The sequence below is a fragment of the Echinops telfairi genome, unplaced genomic scaffold, assembly GCF_000313985.2.
Source record: "Echinops telfairi isolate 266 unplaced genomic scaffold, ASM31398v2 ScPeMD7_9;HRSCAF=40, whole genome shotgun sequence".
NCBI classification, from domain to species: domain Eukaryota; kingdom Metazoa; phylum Chordata; class Mammalia; order Afrosoricida; family Tenrecidae; genus Echinops; species Echinops telfairi.
In genome coordinates this window covers 43,105,845-43,122,858 of record NW_022103906.1, presented here as the reverse complement: position 1 = coordinate 43,122,858, position 17,014 = coordinate 43,105,845, and the positions used below count along the sequence as shown (strand labels likewise).

Here is a 17,014-nt window from a genome sequence, read left to right as displayed (position 1 = left end):
CCCCCTTTTTTGCCAACTACTGTTTTATGTTTATTGCCCTTTCTTTCACCCAAGTTAAAGCTACTTGACTTCTGCTCTACTTGGAAGTTCTTTAACTGCACTATTCCTACTTTTTTCTTTACGATTATCCTCTTTACAAATTGATACATCTGGTTTCCTATTTTCAGTCTTAAAATTTACTCTGGATACTTCTGTATCTGGTTCTGACTTTTGGGTGAGGTTGTCATGTATGTTAATTTCAGATTGCTGTCTGCTGTTGTTGGTTTTATTTCTGTAGAGTTTTCTTAGTATTTCTTAGAAGGTTGGCTTGGTTTTTACAAATTCCTTTAATTTCTGCCTATCTGGAAATGGCCCAATTTTGCCTCAGTATCTGAGCGACAGTTTTTCTAAGTATATGAATCTTGGTTGGCATTCCCCATCAGAGTTTTATGTATGTCACCCCATTGCTTTCTATCCTACATGGTTTCTGCTGAGAAGTTAGACTTAGTATTACTGCCTTTCCTTTGTTGGTAACTTGCACTTTTCTGAGCTGCTCTCAGGCGTCTTTTGTTGTGTTTGGTTCTAGAACATTTGATTATGATATATTGTGATGCCTTTCTTTTGAGGTCTCTCCTGTAAAGCTTTGTTTGGCTTCTTCAGTATATTATCTTCTTATTTTCCCTAATGTTGGGAAAATTTCTTTCCAACACAGCTTCAACTTTTTTTCTTTGCTATTTGTTGTTTCTTCCTGTTCTGGAATTTAAAATATGTACAAGTTCTTCCTCTTGATGGTATCTCCCATAATTCTTAAGCTTTCTTTGGATTATTTATTCCTTTTTCAAAAATCGTTTTCTAGCAGATTAGTAATGAGAGATTTATGTTGAAATTCACTAATTCATCCTTCCATGATTCAATTAATATTTACTTCTGAAATCCTAGTATTAACCTTTTTGATTTCTATTTTTTTTGTTTTTGTATAGCTTCTATATTTACATCTGTTCTTCCATTTGTAATTGTACTTGTGGTAGTTATATAATCTGGTGTCAAAAAAATCTGGTGTCAGTTTGAGGATTAAGAGTGTAGGGGTGGAGTATAGGGTGTCAATCAGGATATTCTGCTCACTCCCTTGGAGACTCTCTACTGACAAGGCTGACTCCCTGTGAGACATCCCTGAGGAGAAGCCACATCGATCTACCCTGATGCAGCCAGAACTCTGGACCTGGGGAAGCCACATGGAGACCTCCGCTAGCGCTGGGAAGCTTACAACGCCACTGGATCCAAAGACTTTCTAACCACTAGCCTGTGCTTGTCCTGCATTCGGCATCATTGAATGTGTTCTGTTCCAAAGAGGACTTTATAGATTAGTATTGGATGTATGAGCTAATATTGGACTTATGGGCTTGGTCTGGACTGGGTTGGGATGCTTTCTTAATGTAATTACCCTTTATATAAAACTCTTTCTTATACACATATGAGTTTCTATGGATTTGTTTCTCTCGTCTACTCGGGCTAACACAGTACTGTTTATCTGAATTCTTCTGAAGTTCTCTCTTTTTTTTTTCTTTACCTGCTTGTCTTCTCTCTGCAACTCTCTTTATCTTTATTGAAAGTCCTTATATGTTGTTCTTTTGATTTCCTGATGAGGTATTTCTAATGATATTTAATCTTAAGGAAGAGTTTTAGGCTCTGTATTTTGGTTAATTAATGGAGTCATTCTATTTTGTTTCTTCTTGTGCACTGAAAATGTCTACTTTCTTCAAGGCATTGTGTTTTATTTTATTTGTAGTCAATGCTGGTGTGTTTTTAGGCCTTCATTACCTATTTCCTCATTGTTTCTATAGCATAGTTGAGGGTGGAATACTCAACACCAGTGTTCGGTAATATCTGTTGATGATTAGATCGTGCAAGAGTGGGTAGTGGTCCTTGCCTATTGGGTGGGGCTGTAGAAGCAGTTTTATTGCCGAAGGTTATTTATTCTTGGATGTGACAAGATAAAACAAGAAATAAAAAATGAGAAAAAAGACGAAACAACAACAAAAAGAAGCAGCAGCAAATGATATAGAAAAATGAACACACAATGGAAATCAGCAACAAGAAAAAAGAATTTAGTAAGTAATAAAAAGGAAGAGAAAAAGAAAGACAAAATACCATTAGCAAATTTAAGGAGAGGGGGAAAAATAAAGACTAGTGAAGAAAGAAGAAAGGAAGAAAAACAATAAAAAACAGGAAAGCATAGAAAGAAAGAACAAAAAAGGCAGGGAGAGTAAAGAAAAAAATACAACAAAATAAAGCAAAACCAAAAAGGTGCTATATCTGTGACATGGCTCTGGGAAGAGAAACCGGCCCAGATGGGACAGGGCACCTAGGGTGGTTGGCATCTTCTGCTAGCCATGGGTGCTCATGGGATGGGGCAGTGCGTGTTGATGAGGGGAAATATTTGGTCCTAGATGGAGCACCTGTGGGCCGAGATGTTGTCTCAGGTTAGGGCACCTATTCCAGAAGTAGCTTGTGCTGGTTCATAAGGTGGTTCAGGTCAGGTCCTTGTTATCAGTAAGAACTCTCTTCTGAAGTAGAGAGGGCACCTGGGTGTAGGGTGTCTAGTTATAGAAGGAATTTCTACCTGTCTCGTTGTGGGCAGTCTGATTTGGGTGAGTTCAAACTCCTCCAAATGCTAGAATAGTACACCTGGTGCATGACCCATGACAGCAAAAATTGTGGGGATGAGTTAAAGGGTTGCATAGGCTGCTGAATGGTCATGCTTCAGGTCACCAGAAGAGTGTGGGTACAAGGGAGAATCACACCTTTCTTATTTCCCAGCCATTGATATGTGTGTATATTGTCAGGCTGCTGTCTTGACTGAATGTTGCTTACAAAGGTTCAAGATGGCCATGCTGCATAATGCTAACCAACAATTCTCCTATTGGTCTCTCACTGCTTTTGTTCAGCTTCTTTGTCTAGTTTGTATTCAATTCACTTCACACCCCTTTTCTTTTGAAGCTCATATTTCTGTATCTCTTTCTTTTCGTCTCTCTGTCTTTGTATAGAGGGCCTGTGTAGTGTGTCTACCTACTCTGCCATCTTGTTGGATGTCCCCAGTCCTTTTTAAGTGAATTGAAAAGTTCAGAGACTTAAGGCAATTTGAGTGGAAAGTCCTAGAAATTTTTATGATTTATCTCTAAACGTTTACATTTAGTCTGACTCTAGTTATTTCAACTAATTAAAAATTAAAAAAGAAATTTGCTCAGCCTTTTCTCATGTTCACCTTGGTATTCAGTAGTTTTGACATTTGAGGTCATGTGTTGTTGTTTTCCTGTACATTTTATTTAACAAATTGCTATAGAAGATAGAACTGTCATAAACAAGTGTGGGAACTAACTCTACAGATCATGACATGGGTGTATGCTATCCAGAAGTGCCTACCTCCCTGCACTGCAGAGCAGCTCTAAGCATAAGCTGAGTATTAGGGTATAAAGAACAATTCAAGTAGTTCATGGAAAAATGGAATGAACAGATATTGTAATTTTCTCATGAGGTTTAGGAGGCCCTCATAGATATCCATGGGTTCTTTATGTGAACTTCAGTTTAGAGTGTTTCTAATCATTACCAGTTGGTGTTGAATCTATTCTGACTCAGGGTAACTCCATGTGTGTTAGCATAGCCGTGCTTCAAAGAGTTCGTAATGGCTGGTATTTCAGAAGTGCATTACCAGGCCTTTCCTCTGAGGCTCCTCTGGGTGGACTCAAACTGCCATTCTTTCAGTTAGCAGCCGAGTGTGTGCCTTATTTTTACCACTTATGGACTCTAAAATTTGTGCTTATAGTTAATACATTTACGGCTGGATTAATTTTTCTTAATTTATTTTTTAGCGTTTCTGTACTACTGAAGGATATTTCAGAAAATCTGTGTTCATTGAAGAAGATAATACTTGGTTCTACTAACACTGCAACAGAACGGATGCCTAACAGTAATTCTGACTTGTCATTGGAAGATCCAGCTTCATCTATAATACAACAGGAAGACAAAAAAGAACATAAAATGCTTGCTGAAGTGAAAGAGGACACGTGGAACACCCGACTTGATCATTTAATTAAACCTGAGAGAGAAAGTGTACTTGAAGATGATGCGAAACAAGAAGAAGGTGGATATGAAGTTGGAACGGAAAACAATAAATTGCAAGCTAATTCCAAAAGAGATTGTTTGATGTCATTAGACATTACGGAATATGAACTCCGACTCTTGGAGCAGCAGGCTGAAGAAGAAAACATCAGTGATGCTATTTACATAGCCTCTGAGGTACTAACTAACTAAAGAGAAAAGAAGGTTTCATTCATGGGGGGAAGGGTTGGAAAAAGGCTTTGTGCATGTGCGTGTAGAACAGTGGTTCTCAACCTTCTTAATACAGTTCCTCGTGTTGTGGTGACCCCCACCCCCAGCCATAAAATTAATTTCATTGCTGCTTCATAACTGTGATTTTGCTACTGTTATGAATCCTAATGTAAATTGTAATGTGTTTTCAGATGGTGACCCCTGTGAAAGGGTCATTCAACCCCCAAAGGGGTTGCGACCCACAGGTTGAGAACTGCTGGTGTAGAAGACCAGTCGTAAATTGCGAACCTTGCGGGCCATGCTGTTGCTGTTGCAGCTGCTCACCTCGGCTATTATAGGGTGGAAACAACCATAAAAAATGCAAACAAATGAGTGTCTGTTTTCTAATAAACTTTGATTGACAGAAGTAGGCAGTAGTCTGGGTTTGACGTGTGGGCCATAGCTTGCCGCTCCTGACTTCAGAGTCGCATAACGTGGTGGACTGGAATATAGACTTTGCTGTGATTTGCTCGTGTTCCTTTTCTTTCTTACATGTTACGCTTACTAGATTCCCTACGTGTTTGAGGGTTTCCTACACATCTACGAGTGTTTACTTGTTCAAACTTGTTTTTTGAGTGTAGTTTCTATTTCTTACTACAGAATTTCTTTGCTTGGTATCTGGAAAAGGCTTCTAACTAACAACTGATATTTTTGCTTCACCCTGATCTTTACTGTCACCCAGAGAATCTGTAACATTTGCATTATTAATTTTCCTCTCAATTGGTTATTACGTTCTATTCTTCCTCAACTAAAGGGCTAGATTTCTGATTATTATGTTCTATTAAATTAGTGTGATTCATGATACCGTGCTTTGTTTCTTCCAAGTTAACTTTATATTTTGAAATAGGGAATTTATAAGTGAGGAATCAGTATCTTTTAACATAAAACAAATAATGAAAAGGAAATAATAAAACAATACAGTTTTACCTCACTCACTTTTTCATTAGTTTATAAAAATTAGAATTCCTCTGTTTCGTAGAATTTCACATATTTTTGTAAGAAAATTTTAAAGCATTCGATTTTGAATATTTTAATAGAATGATTTTCTCTTAAATTTTGTAATAATTCTAAAATCTCAGTATTATGAGAAATTCTCTTTGATTCTGGTGTCTGTTAGTAATCATTTTTATTGGCATATAAATACATTTTATTAAACAAATTGTTCTCATGTCAACCTTTTATAAAATAGATTCTCCTTACAGGGAATATCTGTAGCTACTTATGCATTATCTTTTAGTGCCCTACTAAGTACAGATTTAAAACTATTTCTCTATTTTTATAAATTTATGATCAGGCTTTTATGATCTGACTGGTGTTTGCTACCCTAGTGTTTTTGTTTTAACATAATTATTTGTCAAGGTGAAATTGACATGGGCATGTAATTAACCATTTAAAAGTGTACCGTTCGATGGCATTTAGTGCCTTTGCAATTTTATTCAGTGCCACTACCATCTCGCTTCCACTTTCAGAACTTTTTCATCATCTGGGAAGAATACCCTGTACACTTTAGTATCTCACTGCCATCAAGTTGATCCCCTTTCAAAGAGACCCTGTAGGGCAGGGGAGAACTGTTGCTTTGGGTTTCTGAGACTAGCTTTTCACAGGAGTAGAAAGCCTTGTCTATCTTCCTAGGAGTGGCTGTTGGCTTTGAACTGCTGACCTGTGATTAACAACCCAGTGTGTAACCCATTATACCACCAGGGCTCTTTCACTTCCGATTCCTCTCTTCCCTCATCCTTTGGGAATTGCTACCCTGCTTTCTGTCTCTTTGCATTTGCCTGTTTTGGATTTTCCATATAAAAAGAATCAGTAACTGTGTGACCTTTTGAATTTGGCTTTTTTCAAGTTGTTGTTTTCCAGGTTTGTCCAAGCTAAAGCATGTATCAGAACCTTATTTAATTGTGTGACTGCATAACACTACTGTATTGTATGTGTCTACCACATTTTGTTTATCTATTCATCTGAGTGTTTGGATATTATTAAGAAAGTTGCTATTAACATTTATGTACAGGTTTTAGTGGGGACCTATGTTTTTATTTCTGTTGAGTATGTGGAATTGCTAGTTCAAATGGGAGTTAAATGTTTAACTCTTGGAGAAATCACTGAACTGTTTTCTTTCCATTTTTGCTATGTTAATTACTAGTATGTTTCTTTGTTCTTTAAGTCCCTATTTAAAATTTTAAAGTAATTTTCTCTTCTATAAATTTATTTAAAACATTTTTCTTTAATTTTTTTTCTTTTTTCAATCATTGGTTTTCTTTGTATTTGATCTTTGTTATTGTTGGGTTGCTTACTTATATAAGATAGGCGTGGGAAGCAAGCTCCAGGATAAAGCAATGGGACCAATGGTCCCGGAGGGACTGGGGGGAGAAGGAGGTGGGGGAAGGGAGCAGTGAGCAAACAATGCTATAGACAGAGAACAACCAGGGAATTAAAATCAACAACAAGGAGTACATAGAGATCCTAGGGGTGTTGGAGCAACAGTAGTCTAGCTGAGAGGAATTGCTAAAAGGTAGAAGTAGAGTGAGCATGATGGTGGGATAGGAGAAAGGTGAAAGGAAGCAGAAGAACCATCTAAAGCAAAGATGGATAGAGATATAAGCATAGGTGTGTACATAGGTTAATACATCAATTAATAAAGTTGGAGGTATTGACCCATGTACCTATATTTAGATGGTAAGACACTGAGGTTGTGGATGGACTTCGGACTCTGCTCATGTCCTCCCTCAATGCAAGAACACTTAGTTCTACCACCCTGGCATTCTGTGATGCTCACCCTCCCGGCACAATCGCTGAAGACAAAATGGGTGCATAAGCAAAAGAAGTGAAGAAAGCAGATGGTGTCTGGCTAGCAAAAGATATAGCGTATGGGGGCTTAAAGGCTTGAAGATAAAGAAGCGGCCATCTAGAAGATATGGAAGGAGCACACCAATCTGTGCAGTCAGGACTGGGTAACAGGCACCAGAAGACCCATAACAAACAAAAATAACCATTGCTGAGAATGAGGGGGTTTGCCCATCTGAGACAATAGCACATCCCTCACAGAAGGGTCACAGGGAAGGGTTGAGTCACTCGGCGTGCAGTAAAGCACTGATGAAACACACAATACTACTCTGGTTTCACCCTCTACTACCATGACTCTAGTTCTGCCTTTCACTGCAGGCTAGACTGGAGCATGTGCACAGGTACAGATAAGATATAAGAGCTCACGACACATGGAATCCAGGAACAGGAATGGGAGTTGTGTTACCCAAAGGGCAGGGGGAAAGTGGGGAGAAGAGGGGAAGAAGGGGAACCTGGTCATAATGATCAACACATAACCGGTCTCTCTACCCCCCACCAGGGGGACAAGCAACAGAAAAACCATGGGGAGAGGGAGACCGCAGTCTGTGTAACATAGGAAAATAATAATTTATAATTTATCAAGGGGCCATGTGGCGGGGTGGGGGAGGCAGGGAGGGAAAAAAGAGCTGACACCAAGGGCTCAATAGAAAGCAAATATCTAGAAAATAGTGATGGCAACATAGGTACAAATGTGCTTGATACAATTGAGGTCTGGATTGTTGCAAGAGCTGTAAGAGCCCTCAAAATGTTTAAAAAAGCAAACCAAAAAACTTGGTATTTTGAAAGTCAGTGAAGGCTATACTTTCCCCCCCTACTTCCATTTTAATATTAGGCATTTTTGTTTGGGTTTTCCTCTGTATTATTTTTTCTTTATGGATTTCTAACCCACTTGATTTCTGGGTACCGTCAATTTATTGTGAATGTTCCTCAAATTTGAACATTGACAATAAAACTCAAGTAACGTGTTTGATACTTTTTCAAATATCTAGGTCTTATAAAATAATTAAAGTCCTTATTGCAAAGTAGTTTGTAATGCAATTCAAATCTAATCCTCCACTATCTTGCTTTGATACCCTACTTTTCCACATTTCCAAGGAGCCCTTATTGAAAAATCCAGTTTAATATCATTTAACTAAAATTGGATTTGTCTTTTTAACTTAGTTTTGCTGAAGGTTAATAATTAAGCCTATATTTTCTTTCCCTACTTTCATTTTAATACTAGGTATTTTTGTCTGGATTTTGACTTGCTACTTTGTATCTCATTTAGAGTGTGTGATTTTATTTCTTGGCTGTTTATTTTGTGTACATGTGTGCCTTCCTACCTACCTACCTGTATCTGTTGATAGCATTTTTCTGTCATATATATATGTAAATGTAATTATCTGTTAGAGAAGTAGGAAGTTTTCAAAAGATATCTAGAATATAAAACTTTTATTTTGTAGAGAAGAGAGTGTGTGGAGTTACTTCTACTGAAAGCTAATGTTTAATATTTTTTGTTGTTATAGCATTTATCTTCTAAAAATAAGGAAGAGGGTGTATCTTATGTAATAGAAAGTGATGAAGATTTAGAAACAGAGATGGTTGAGGTAAGTTTGAAACTATGGAAAAATTTCTTCATGAAACTTTAATTGAAGTAAAAAATTACCTACTTCTAAGCCAGCTTTCAGCCTAATGGAGTTCTACTAATTATATAACATTAGATTTAATATTTTCTGATTGATATTTTATAGAATGATGTTAATTGATTTATATCATCTGTGTTCCCTCTTATGTTATTTGTTTTAAAAACTTATATAATTGTGCATTAGGTATAATTTAATTGTGAATAAGATTTACAGAGCAGATCATCAGTTTGACATTCAACAATTCATACACATCTAGTGCATTCCCTTCAGTGTACCGTCATGTATCCCATTTTGTCCTTCTGTTTCTTGGTCCCACTCCTCCTCTTTTCCTAACACCGAAGTTTGTTTTTGGGTAAAGGCTGCCCTTTGTGTCTTACATGGTTGATTATTCTAACATGAGAGAGAGTTCAGCTTCATACCTGCAAAGGCCTAAGGGCCATAAATTTGGGCCCTTAGTTGATGTGACCAGTAAACTGTTTTCTCTTATGATTTTGAGTATGTTCTACATTTTTTCTACCACTCTTTCCTGGACCTTCTAAGGTAATCTTTTAAGAGCGTTTGCAGTAGTAGCTAAGCACTATCTAGTTATTCTGGTCTCAGGGTTGTAGAGACTGATGTTTGCATGGTTCATTAGTTCATTGAACTAATTATTTCCATGTATGTTTTGATTTTCACCACTTCTATTTTCTGGATGAGGAAAGATAATTAGTTGCACCTTAGATAGCTTCTCATTAGCTTTAGAGATCCCTGTCACTAAATTGGGCCTCCACTCAAGTACTCCCTCAATGCAAGAATACTTTGTTCTATTAAACTGGCATTCCAAGATGCTCACCTTCCCGACACAATTGCTGAAAACAAAGCGGGTGCATAAGCAAATGTGGTGAAGAAAGCTAATGGAGCCTGGCTATCAAAAGATATAGTGTCTGGGGTCTTAAAGGCTTGAAGGTTAACAAGTGGCCATCTAGCTCAGAAGCAATAAAGCCCACATGGAAGAAGCACACCAGCCTGTATGATTACGAAGTGTCAAAGGGATCAGGTATCAGGCATCAAAGACCCAAAAATCATATCATTGTGAATGAGGGGGAGTGTGGAGTGAGAACCCAAAGCCCATCATCTGTAGGCACCTGGACATCCCCTTATGGAAAGGTCGCGGGGAGGAGACAAGCCAGTCAGGGTGCAATGCAGCAGCGATGAAACATACAACTTTCCTCTAGTTCTTAAATGCTTCCCCCCCCCACCCCTCACTATCATGATCCCAATTCTACCTTACAAATCCGGCTAGACCAGAAGATGTACACCGATAAAGATAGGAACTAGAAACACAGAGAATCCAGGACAGGTGATCCCTTCAGGACCAGTAGTGAGAGTGGCAATACTGGGAGGGCAGAGGGAGGGTGGAGTGGAAAGGGGGAACCGATTGCAAGGATCTACATATGACCTCCTCCCTGGGGGATGGACAACAGATAAGTGGATTAGGGGAGACATTGGACAGTGTAAGATATGACAAAATAATAATTTATAAATTATCAAGGGTTCATGAGGGAGAGGGTAGCGAGGAGGGAGGCAGAAAAACGAGCTGATGCCGGGGGCTTAAGTGGAGAGCAAATGCCTTGAGAATCATGAGGGCAATGAATGTACAAATGTGCTTTACACAATCGATGTATGTATGGATTGTGATGAGTTGTATGAGCCCCCAATAAAATGATTAAAAGAAAAAAAGATCCCTGTCACTACTCACCAAAGTAGAATATCAAATATCCTCTTTGTGAGCTATGTTATGTTAATTGACCTTAATGTACTGTGAGATTATGGTGCTGTGCATATTTCACTTTCTTTCAAGATTTTTGTGGAATATGAGTAATGATTAAGCGCCCCACTATTGGAATAGATTTTTTTTTCTTCCTGTTCTGGTGCATTTCCTTGTTATTTGTCATTCTAGTTTTATATATCTAATATATATATTTACCTTTCTTTTGATTTGTTTTATTTACTGTAGACATTTTCTCTTTATTTTGTGTGATTTTTTCTAAATATATTGGTGGATTGAATAAATTAGAAACCTAACTCTTCTCCCCTTTTAGAACCTGCCCTAGTTGTAATGATTACTTAAAAAAAATTAGTCACATTTGTTTAATGGGTAGTTAAATGAAAAGAGAAAATGAGAACTGCCATTTAATAACTTATTACTTCTCAGTACTAGAATTTACAGCTGATACAACTTAAATATTCCAGCATGCTTATAACTGGTAATCTTCATTTAAGTCAGCGGTTCTATTGGGTCTCTACTCAAGTACTGCCTCAATGCAAGAACACTTTGTTCGATTAAGGTGACATTCCATGATGCTCACCTGCCTGACACGATCACTGAAGACAAAATGGGTGCATAAGCAAATGTGATGAAGAAAGCTGATGGAGCCTGGCTTTCAAAAGATATAGCGTCTGGGATCTTAAAGGCTTGAAGATAAACAAGCGACCATCTAGCTGAGAAGCAACAAAGCCCACATGAAAGAAGCACACCAGCCTGTTTGATCACGAGGTGTCGAAGAGATCAGGTATTAGGCATCAGGCATCAAAAAAATCATGTCATTGTGAATAAGGGTGAGTGCAGAGTGGAGACCCAAAGCCCATCTGTATACAACTGGACATCCCCTTACAGAAGAGTCACAGGGAGGAGACAAGCCAGTCGGGGTGCAGTATAGTAGCGATGAAACATACAACTTTCCTCTTGTTCTTTAATGCTTCTTCCCCCCCACTATCATGATCCCAATTCTGCTTTACAAATCCGGCTAGACCATAGGATGTACAGTGGTACAAATAAGAACCAGAAATGTAGGGAATCCAGGACAGATAAACTCCTCAGGACCAACAATGAGAGTAGTGATACCAGGAGGGGAAGGGGAAGGTGGGGTAGAAAGGAGGAACCGATTACAAGGATCTACATATAACCCCCTCCCTGGGGGACGGACAACAGAAAAGTGGGTGAAGGGAAACGTCGGACAGTGTAAGACATGACAATATAATAATTTATGAATTATCAAGGGTTTGTGAGGCAGGGGGGCTGGGGAGAGAGGGGGAAAAATGAGCTGATACCAAGGGCTCAAATAGAAAGCAAATGTTTTGAGAATGATGATGGCAACAAATGTACAAATGTGCTTGACACAATGGATGTATGCATGGATTGTGAGAAGAGTTATATGAGCCCTCAATAAAATAATAAATCAGCGGTTCTCAACCTGTGGGTTGCGACCCCTTTATGGGTCGAACTGTATTAAAGGGTCGCAGCATTAGGAAGGTTGAGAACCACTGATTTATTTAAATAAGTTTAGGAACCTAAACTTATTTCTCCACTGCCCCCTTTTCAGGAATAAAAAAACCAAAACAACAACTCAGTATCTTCTTGGTAATTAAAAACTTTTGCCCTTTTGCCCATAATTCAGGATAAAGTATAGGTATCTGCTTCTGCAGTTTGCTGTGATTGTACCAGTTTCCCTCAGGGGCAGAATCACTGACAGGGGCAGAATCACTGACTTTGAGGAACACGGATTTAGATGGGGAAATCAGAAATCGTTAAGTCAAAATAAAAACAAGTGACTTTATTCCACGATTTTAAACAAATGACTTTATTCCACAATTTTAATATTATTTCCCTAAAGTCCTGTTTTTGTTTGAAGATCCCAGGGCACATGTACAGCTGATTTGTAGTTTAAACTTTAAGTAGTGTGTGACTGATATATATATAAGTTAGAGAAACTTACTACAAAAATAAAACTGAAACAAACTCATTGGAGCTTGGAAAAAAGATTTCAATAATGAAAAATGTTTTAAGTTATCTAAATACATAACTTATTATAGCTTTCTCCAGGGGCAGTTCATTGTTTGGTATTAATAAACTCTGTTTATGCTGAAATATCCATCTTTGGCCTTGTGCCTTAGCAACTATTCTTGCATTCATACTTTATATGGAGCACACATGTTCTTTTGTGGTATTGCTTGCACATCTGCTGGCTTTGAACGAAATTGTAGGCTCTGTTAATAGTACTTCTAAAAAAAAATAGTACTTCTTTTGTGTTTGATGGAAAAGATGCTACAATGTCAGTGGTTTTGCTTTTAAAATTTGTTTTAAATTTTCAGGTTTTAGAAAACCTAAATAGTGACATGGTACAGCCAACTCATTCTAACTGCTTAGAAATGGAAAGGAATCTTGATCTCCCTACTGATGAAAATGAAGATGAAAATGAAGATACCATAGGGGGAGAAGATGATGAGGAAGGTAAGTACTACAATATATTTGAAATGACCCACCTCTAATACTGCCACCGATTTTATTTAAGTGTCGGTTTAAAAATATTTTGGAAGTCAAAGACTTTATGGCATATAATTACTATGGAATATAAAATTGTCTTTATCCGTCAGTTCTTTCATCTTCATCAAGCACAGTTTTTGTTAGTATTTCAGTAATAGAAAGAGTGTGTTGCTCGTTTAATGTGGTCATGTGAAACTTTTCTTCCTAAAATTCGTGTTTGATTTTTGTCTTAATGGAAGTCCTAAGTAATCTTTTGTTAATTACTTATATGAAATATTTTGTAAATGAGTAGCCAGCCCACATTGCTCCTGCCTTTTAAGTGCTTCCAATTTAAACAACAAAATGCAATTGGGGGGGCGGACTTATCAGGCTGTGTATCAAAGCAGTAGTAAAGAATGTATTACATGAACTTACTATATTATTTAAGAGTAAACATTAGTGTTCTTTATTGCAAGTTGTGAAATTAAGTGGAACTGTCACTAGAAGCTAGTTTTATCAATGATATATTGTGGCAATTTCCGAAAATATGTTAATGGGTGAAGAAAACATATGAATATGTTGAAACATATTCCCCCCCTTTGTGCTAACTGTAGAAACAGTTTACTTCTATAGTTACAGTCTCTACAGCTGAGAAATGCAGTGGACTTTTGTTTGGTGATATATTGTCTTTATTCTTTGCTTTTTCCAATTCTGTCTACTCATGTACTCTCCACCTATCAAATCAGTTGGGTAAAAGTAATATAATTCCATTGTGCTACATAGTTAGGATTTGGGTCAAAAGTGAATATTTGTCTGTGGATTTCATTTGTGATACTAATGCAATTTCTGACTTCCCTTAATTGAAATTTGATTATATTATAAAATCTGGCTTATTGCTTGCTATAATTGCTTCTCAAACTTAGAAGTATAGCAGGTTTCAAAACATTGGTTTTTCATTGCTGGTCACGTGTGCACCACTGCAAGAGTCTACTCCGTAGTGCCAGGTAATGATCAGACGTTTTCCTGGAGCCATGTCTGCACAAAAAGCCCAAGTCCACTGCCATTGAGTTCATCCCAACCCAACGCAGCCTCAAAGAACCAATGGAACTGCCCCTTACAGCTGAAAATCACTTTGGAAGCAGATTGCCACATCTTTCTCTTGCAGAGAAACGGTTGCGTTTGAGCCCCTTACCACTTGGTAAGAGCTTAATGCACGCATAACCCACAGTGCCACCAAGTCTCCTTGGAGGACCAGATATCTTATACTTTCTGTTGTCTACGGTGATTTTCATGTGCAGCACTAATACAGGGTTGCTTTGATTTCAGACTTCACGTTGGCACCTAACAGCAAAGCTATATGGTTGTTGTTTCCCCTCGGCACAGATTATGCCTCTGCACATCCTATTCTCTCCATTAGAAAGGCTTCTTCCCTATTTCTCTACCTACTTACCTCCTACTGAACTGTCACCATATGTTCAGCTGTCCCCCTCCTCTGAGGAGCTCCTCCTTTTTCTATGTCCCTTTCTCCCATTAGGTGTCCCACCTTCCTTTTCACGGTTACCCACGTCTATCTCAGTAGTGTGTGTATTTGTCTGTGTCTCGTCCGTACCCCCATTTTGCTGTGAGCTTCTGGAGGAAAAGAGCCCCGGTGGTGTGTTGGTTAAGCACTTAGCCAGTAGCCAAAGGGTTGATGTTTGAACCTACCACGACTCCCTGGGAAACAGAAGTAGAGGTTGGTTTCCAAAAATTTCCAGCCTTGAAATCCTATTCCACAGAGCAATTCTACATGATGGCAACCGGTTTGTTTTGCTTTTAGAAAGAATAATCTTTTCACTATACATAAGGTGTCTTGGATTAAAAAGACCGAATATAGTAAAACTATAGTACCTATCCATGTATTTTTTTTAAACAAAACCAATGAAATAAAACTTTTCTACCCTTCAAAGTAGGAATTGACTTTATGGCAGTGGGTTTCATTTCTGTAATATAGAGTACTTCTTAAAGCTGATTGCCTACTTCATTTTATTTAAAGATCATTCGGTACCAGAACCCACTGCAAAACAAGTTAATTGCCTTAAAACCTACTTTGGCCATTGCAGTTTTAAGCCGTAAGTATAATCTTAAATTACATATTTAAAAGCAACAGTGCAGCTTCATTTTACGTTACCCTTGTGCTATATTTTCTGTAAGTGACTACAAAGTTGTTTTCATGTATACAAGGGAACTTCAAAATGTTTATGGAAAAATGGCATTGAAACAAAATGGAGACTGTCTCACTCACTCACTCACTGCCTCACTCTCACTGTCTCACTGCCTCACTCTCACTGTCTCACTCTCTCACTGCCTCACTCTCTCACTCACTGCCTCTCTCACTCACTGCCTCACTCTCTCACTCACTGCCTCACTGTCTCACTGCCTCACTGTCTCACTGCCTCACTCTCACTCACTCACTCACTGCCTCACTCACTCACTGCCTCACTCACTCACTAACTCACTCTCTCACTCACTCACTGAGTCTCACTGTCTCACTGACATTCACTCACTGCCTGACTCTCACTCTCACTGTCTCACTCACTAAAAAAGAAAAACAAAAACAAAAAACAAAACAAAACAAAATGGAATTGTTCCATAAATTTTTGAACATCCTCATGTATATATAAAAGTTATTTCTGTTAATTATTTTTATATTTGAGGAAAACTAGTTTTCTTTTAGCATATACATGTCTGTGCAGGCATTAGTACGTGCATATTACTGATTTGTTTTTTTTCTTAATAAGTGTCTTGTGAATTATATTGCCTAAAGCAGGGGTCCTCAAACTTTATAAACAGAGGGTCAGTTCACTGTCCCTCAGACCCATTGGAGGGCTGGACTATAGTTTAAAAAAACCATGAACAAATTCCTATGCACACAGCACATATTTTATTTTGAAGTCAAAAAACAAATGGGGCAAAAACACCCGGCGGGCCGGGTAAATGTCCTCGGCAGGCCATAGTTTGAGGACGTCTGGCCTAAAGCATGCTGATTGCTGTAATAGAAAACCATACGACAGCAGTTTTAAGAACAGTGGCATTTCATCTCTTTGAACACTAATGTTTCTATGTCTACAGAGTACTTTTTTTTGGTATAAAATTTATTTTTTAATCGTTTTATTAGGGGCACATACGACTTATCACATTCCATACATACATCAATTGTGTAAAGCACATTTGTACATTCATTGCCCTTGTCATTCTCAAAACATTTGTTCTCCACTTAAGCCCCCGGCATCAGCTCCTCGTTTTTTCCCCTCCTTCCCCCCTCCCCCCTCCCCCCTCCCTCATGAACCCTTGATAATTTATAAATTATTATTTTGTCATATCTTGCCCTGTCCAACGTGTCCCTTCACCCACTTTTTTGTTGTCCGTCCCCCAGGGAAGAAGTCATGTATAGATCCTAGTAATTAGTTACCTCTTTCCAACCCACACTCCCTCTACGGTACTCCCAGTATCGCCACTCTCACCACTGGTTCTGAAGGGATCATCTGCCCTGGATTCCCTATATTTCCAGTTCCTATCTGTACCAGTGTACATCCTCTGGTCTAGCCAGACTTGCAAGGTAGAATTCGGATCATGATAGTGGGGGTCAGGGAGGAAGCATTTAGGTACTAGAGGAAAGTTGTATTTTTCATCATTTCTGCATCGCACCCTGTCTGCCTCGTCTCCTCCTTGAGACCCCTCTGCAAGGGGATCTCCAGTGGCCTACAAATGGGCTTTGGGTCTTCACTCTGCATTCCCTCTCTCATTCACTATGGTAAGATTTTTTGTTCTGATGATGCCTTATACCTGATCCCTTTGACACCTCGTGATCGCCCAGGCTGGTGTGCTTCTTCCATGTGGGCTTTGTTGCTTCTGAGCTAGATGGCTGCTTGTTTACCTTCAA

The 17,014-nt window shown here is 38.4% G+C and overlaps 1 protein-coding gene across 3 annotated transcripts in view; it reads left to right on the top strand.

The window, feature by feature from the left end:
* Window positions 1-17,014, top strand: part of WRN (WRN RecQ like helicase) — a 164,628-nt gene that overhangs the window by 41,714 nt on the left and 105,900 nt on the right. For all 3 annotated transcript variants that reach the window (XM_045286810.1, XM_045286808.1, XM_045286811.1), the window contains exons 9-12: window positions 3,846-4,272; window positions 8,694-8,774; window positions 12,945-13,083; window positions 15,128-15,203. In XM_045286810.1, the coding sequence (XP_045142745.1) occupies window positions 3,846-4,272; window positions 8,694-8,774; window positions 12,945-13,083; window positions 15,128-15,203 (723 nt within the window). The remainder of the gene's footprint in view (window positions 1-3,845; window positions 4,273-8,693; window positions 8,775-12,944; window positions 13,084-15,127; window positions 15,204-17,014) is intronic.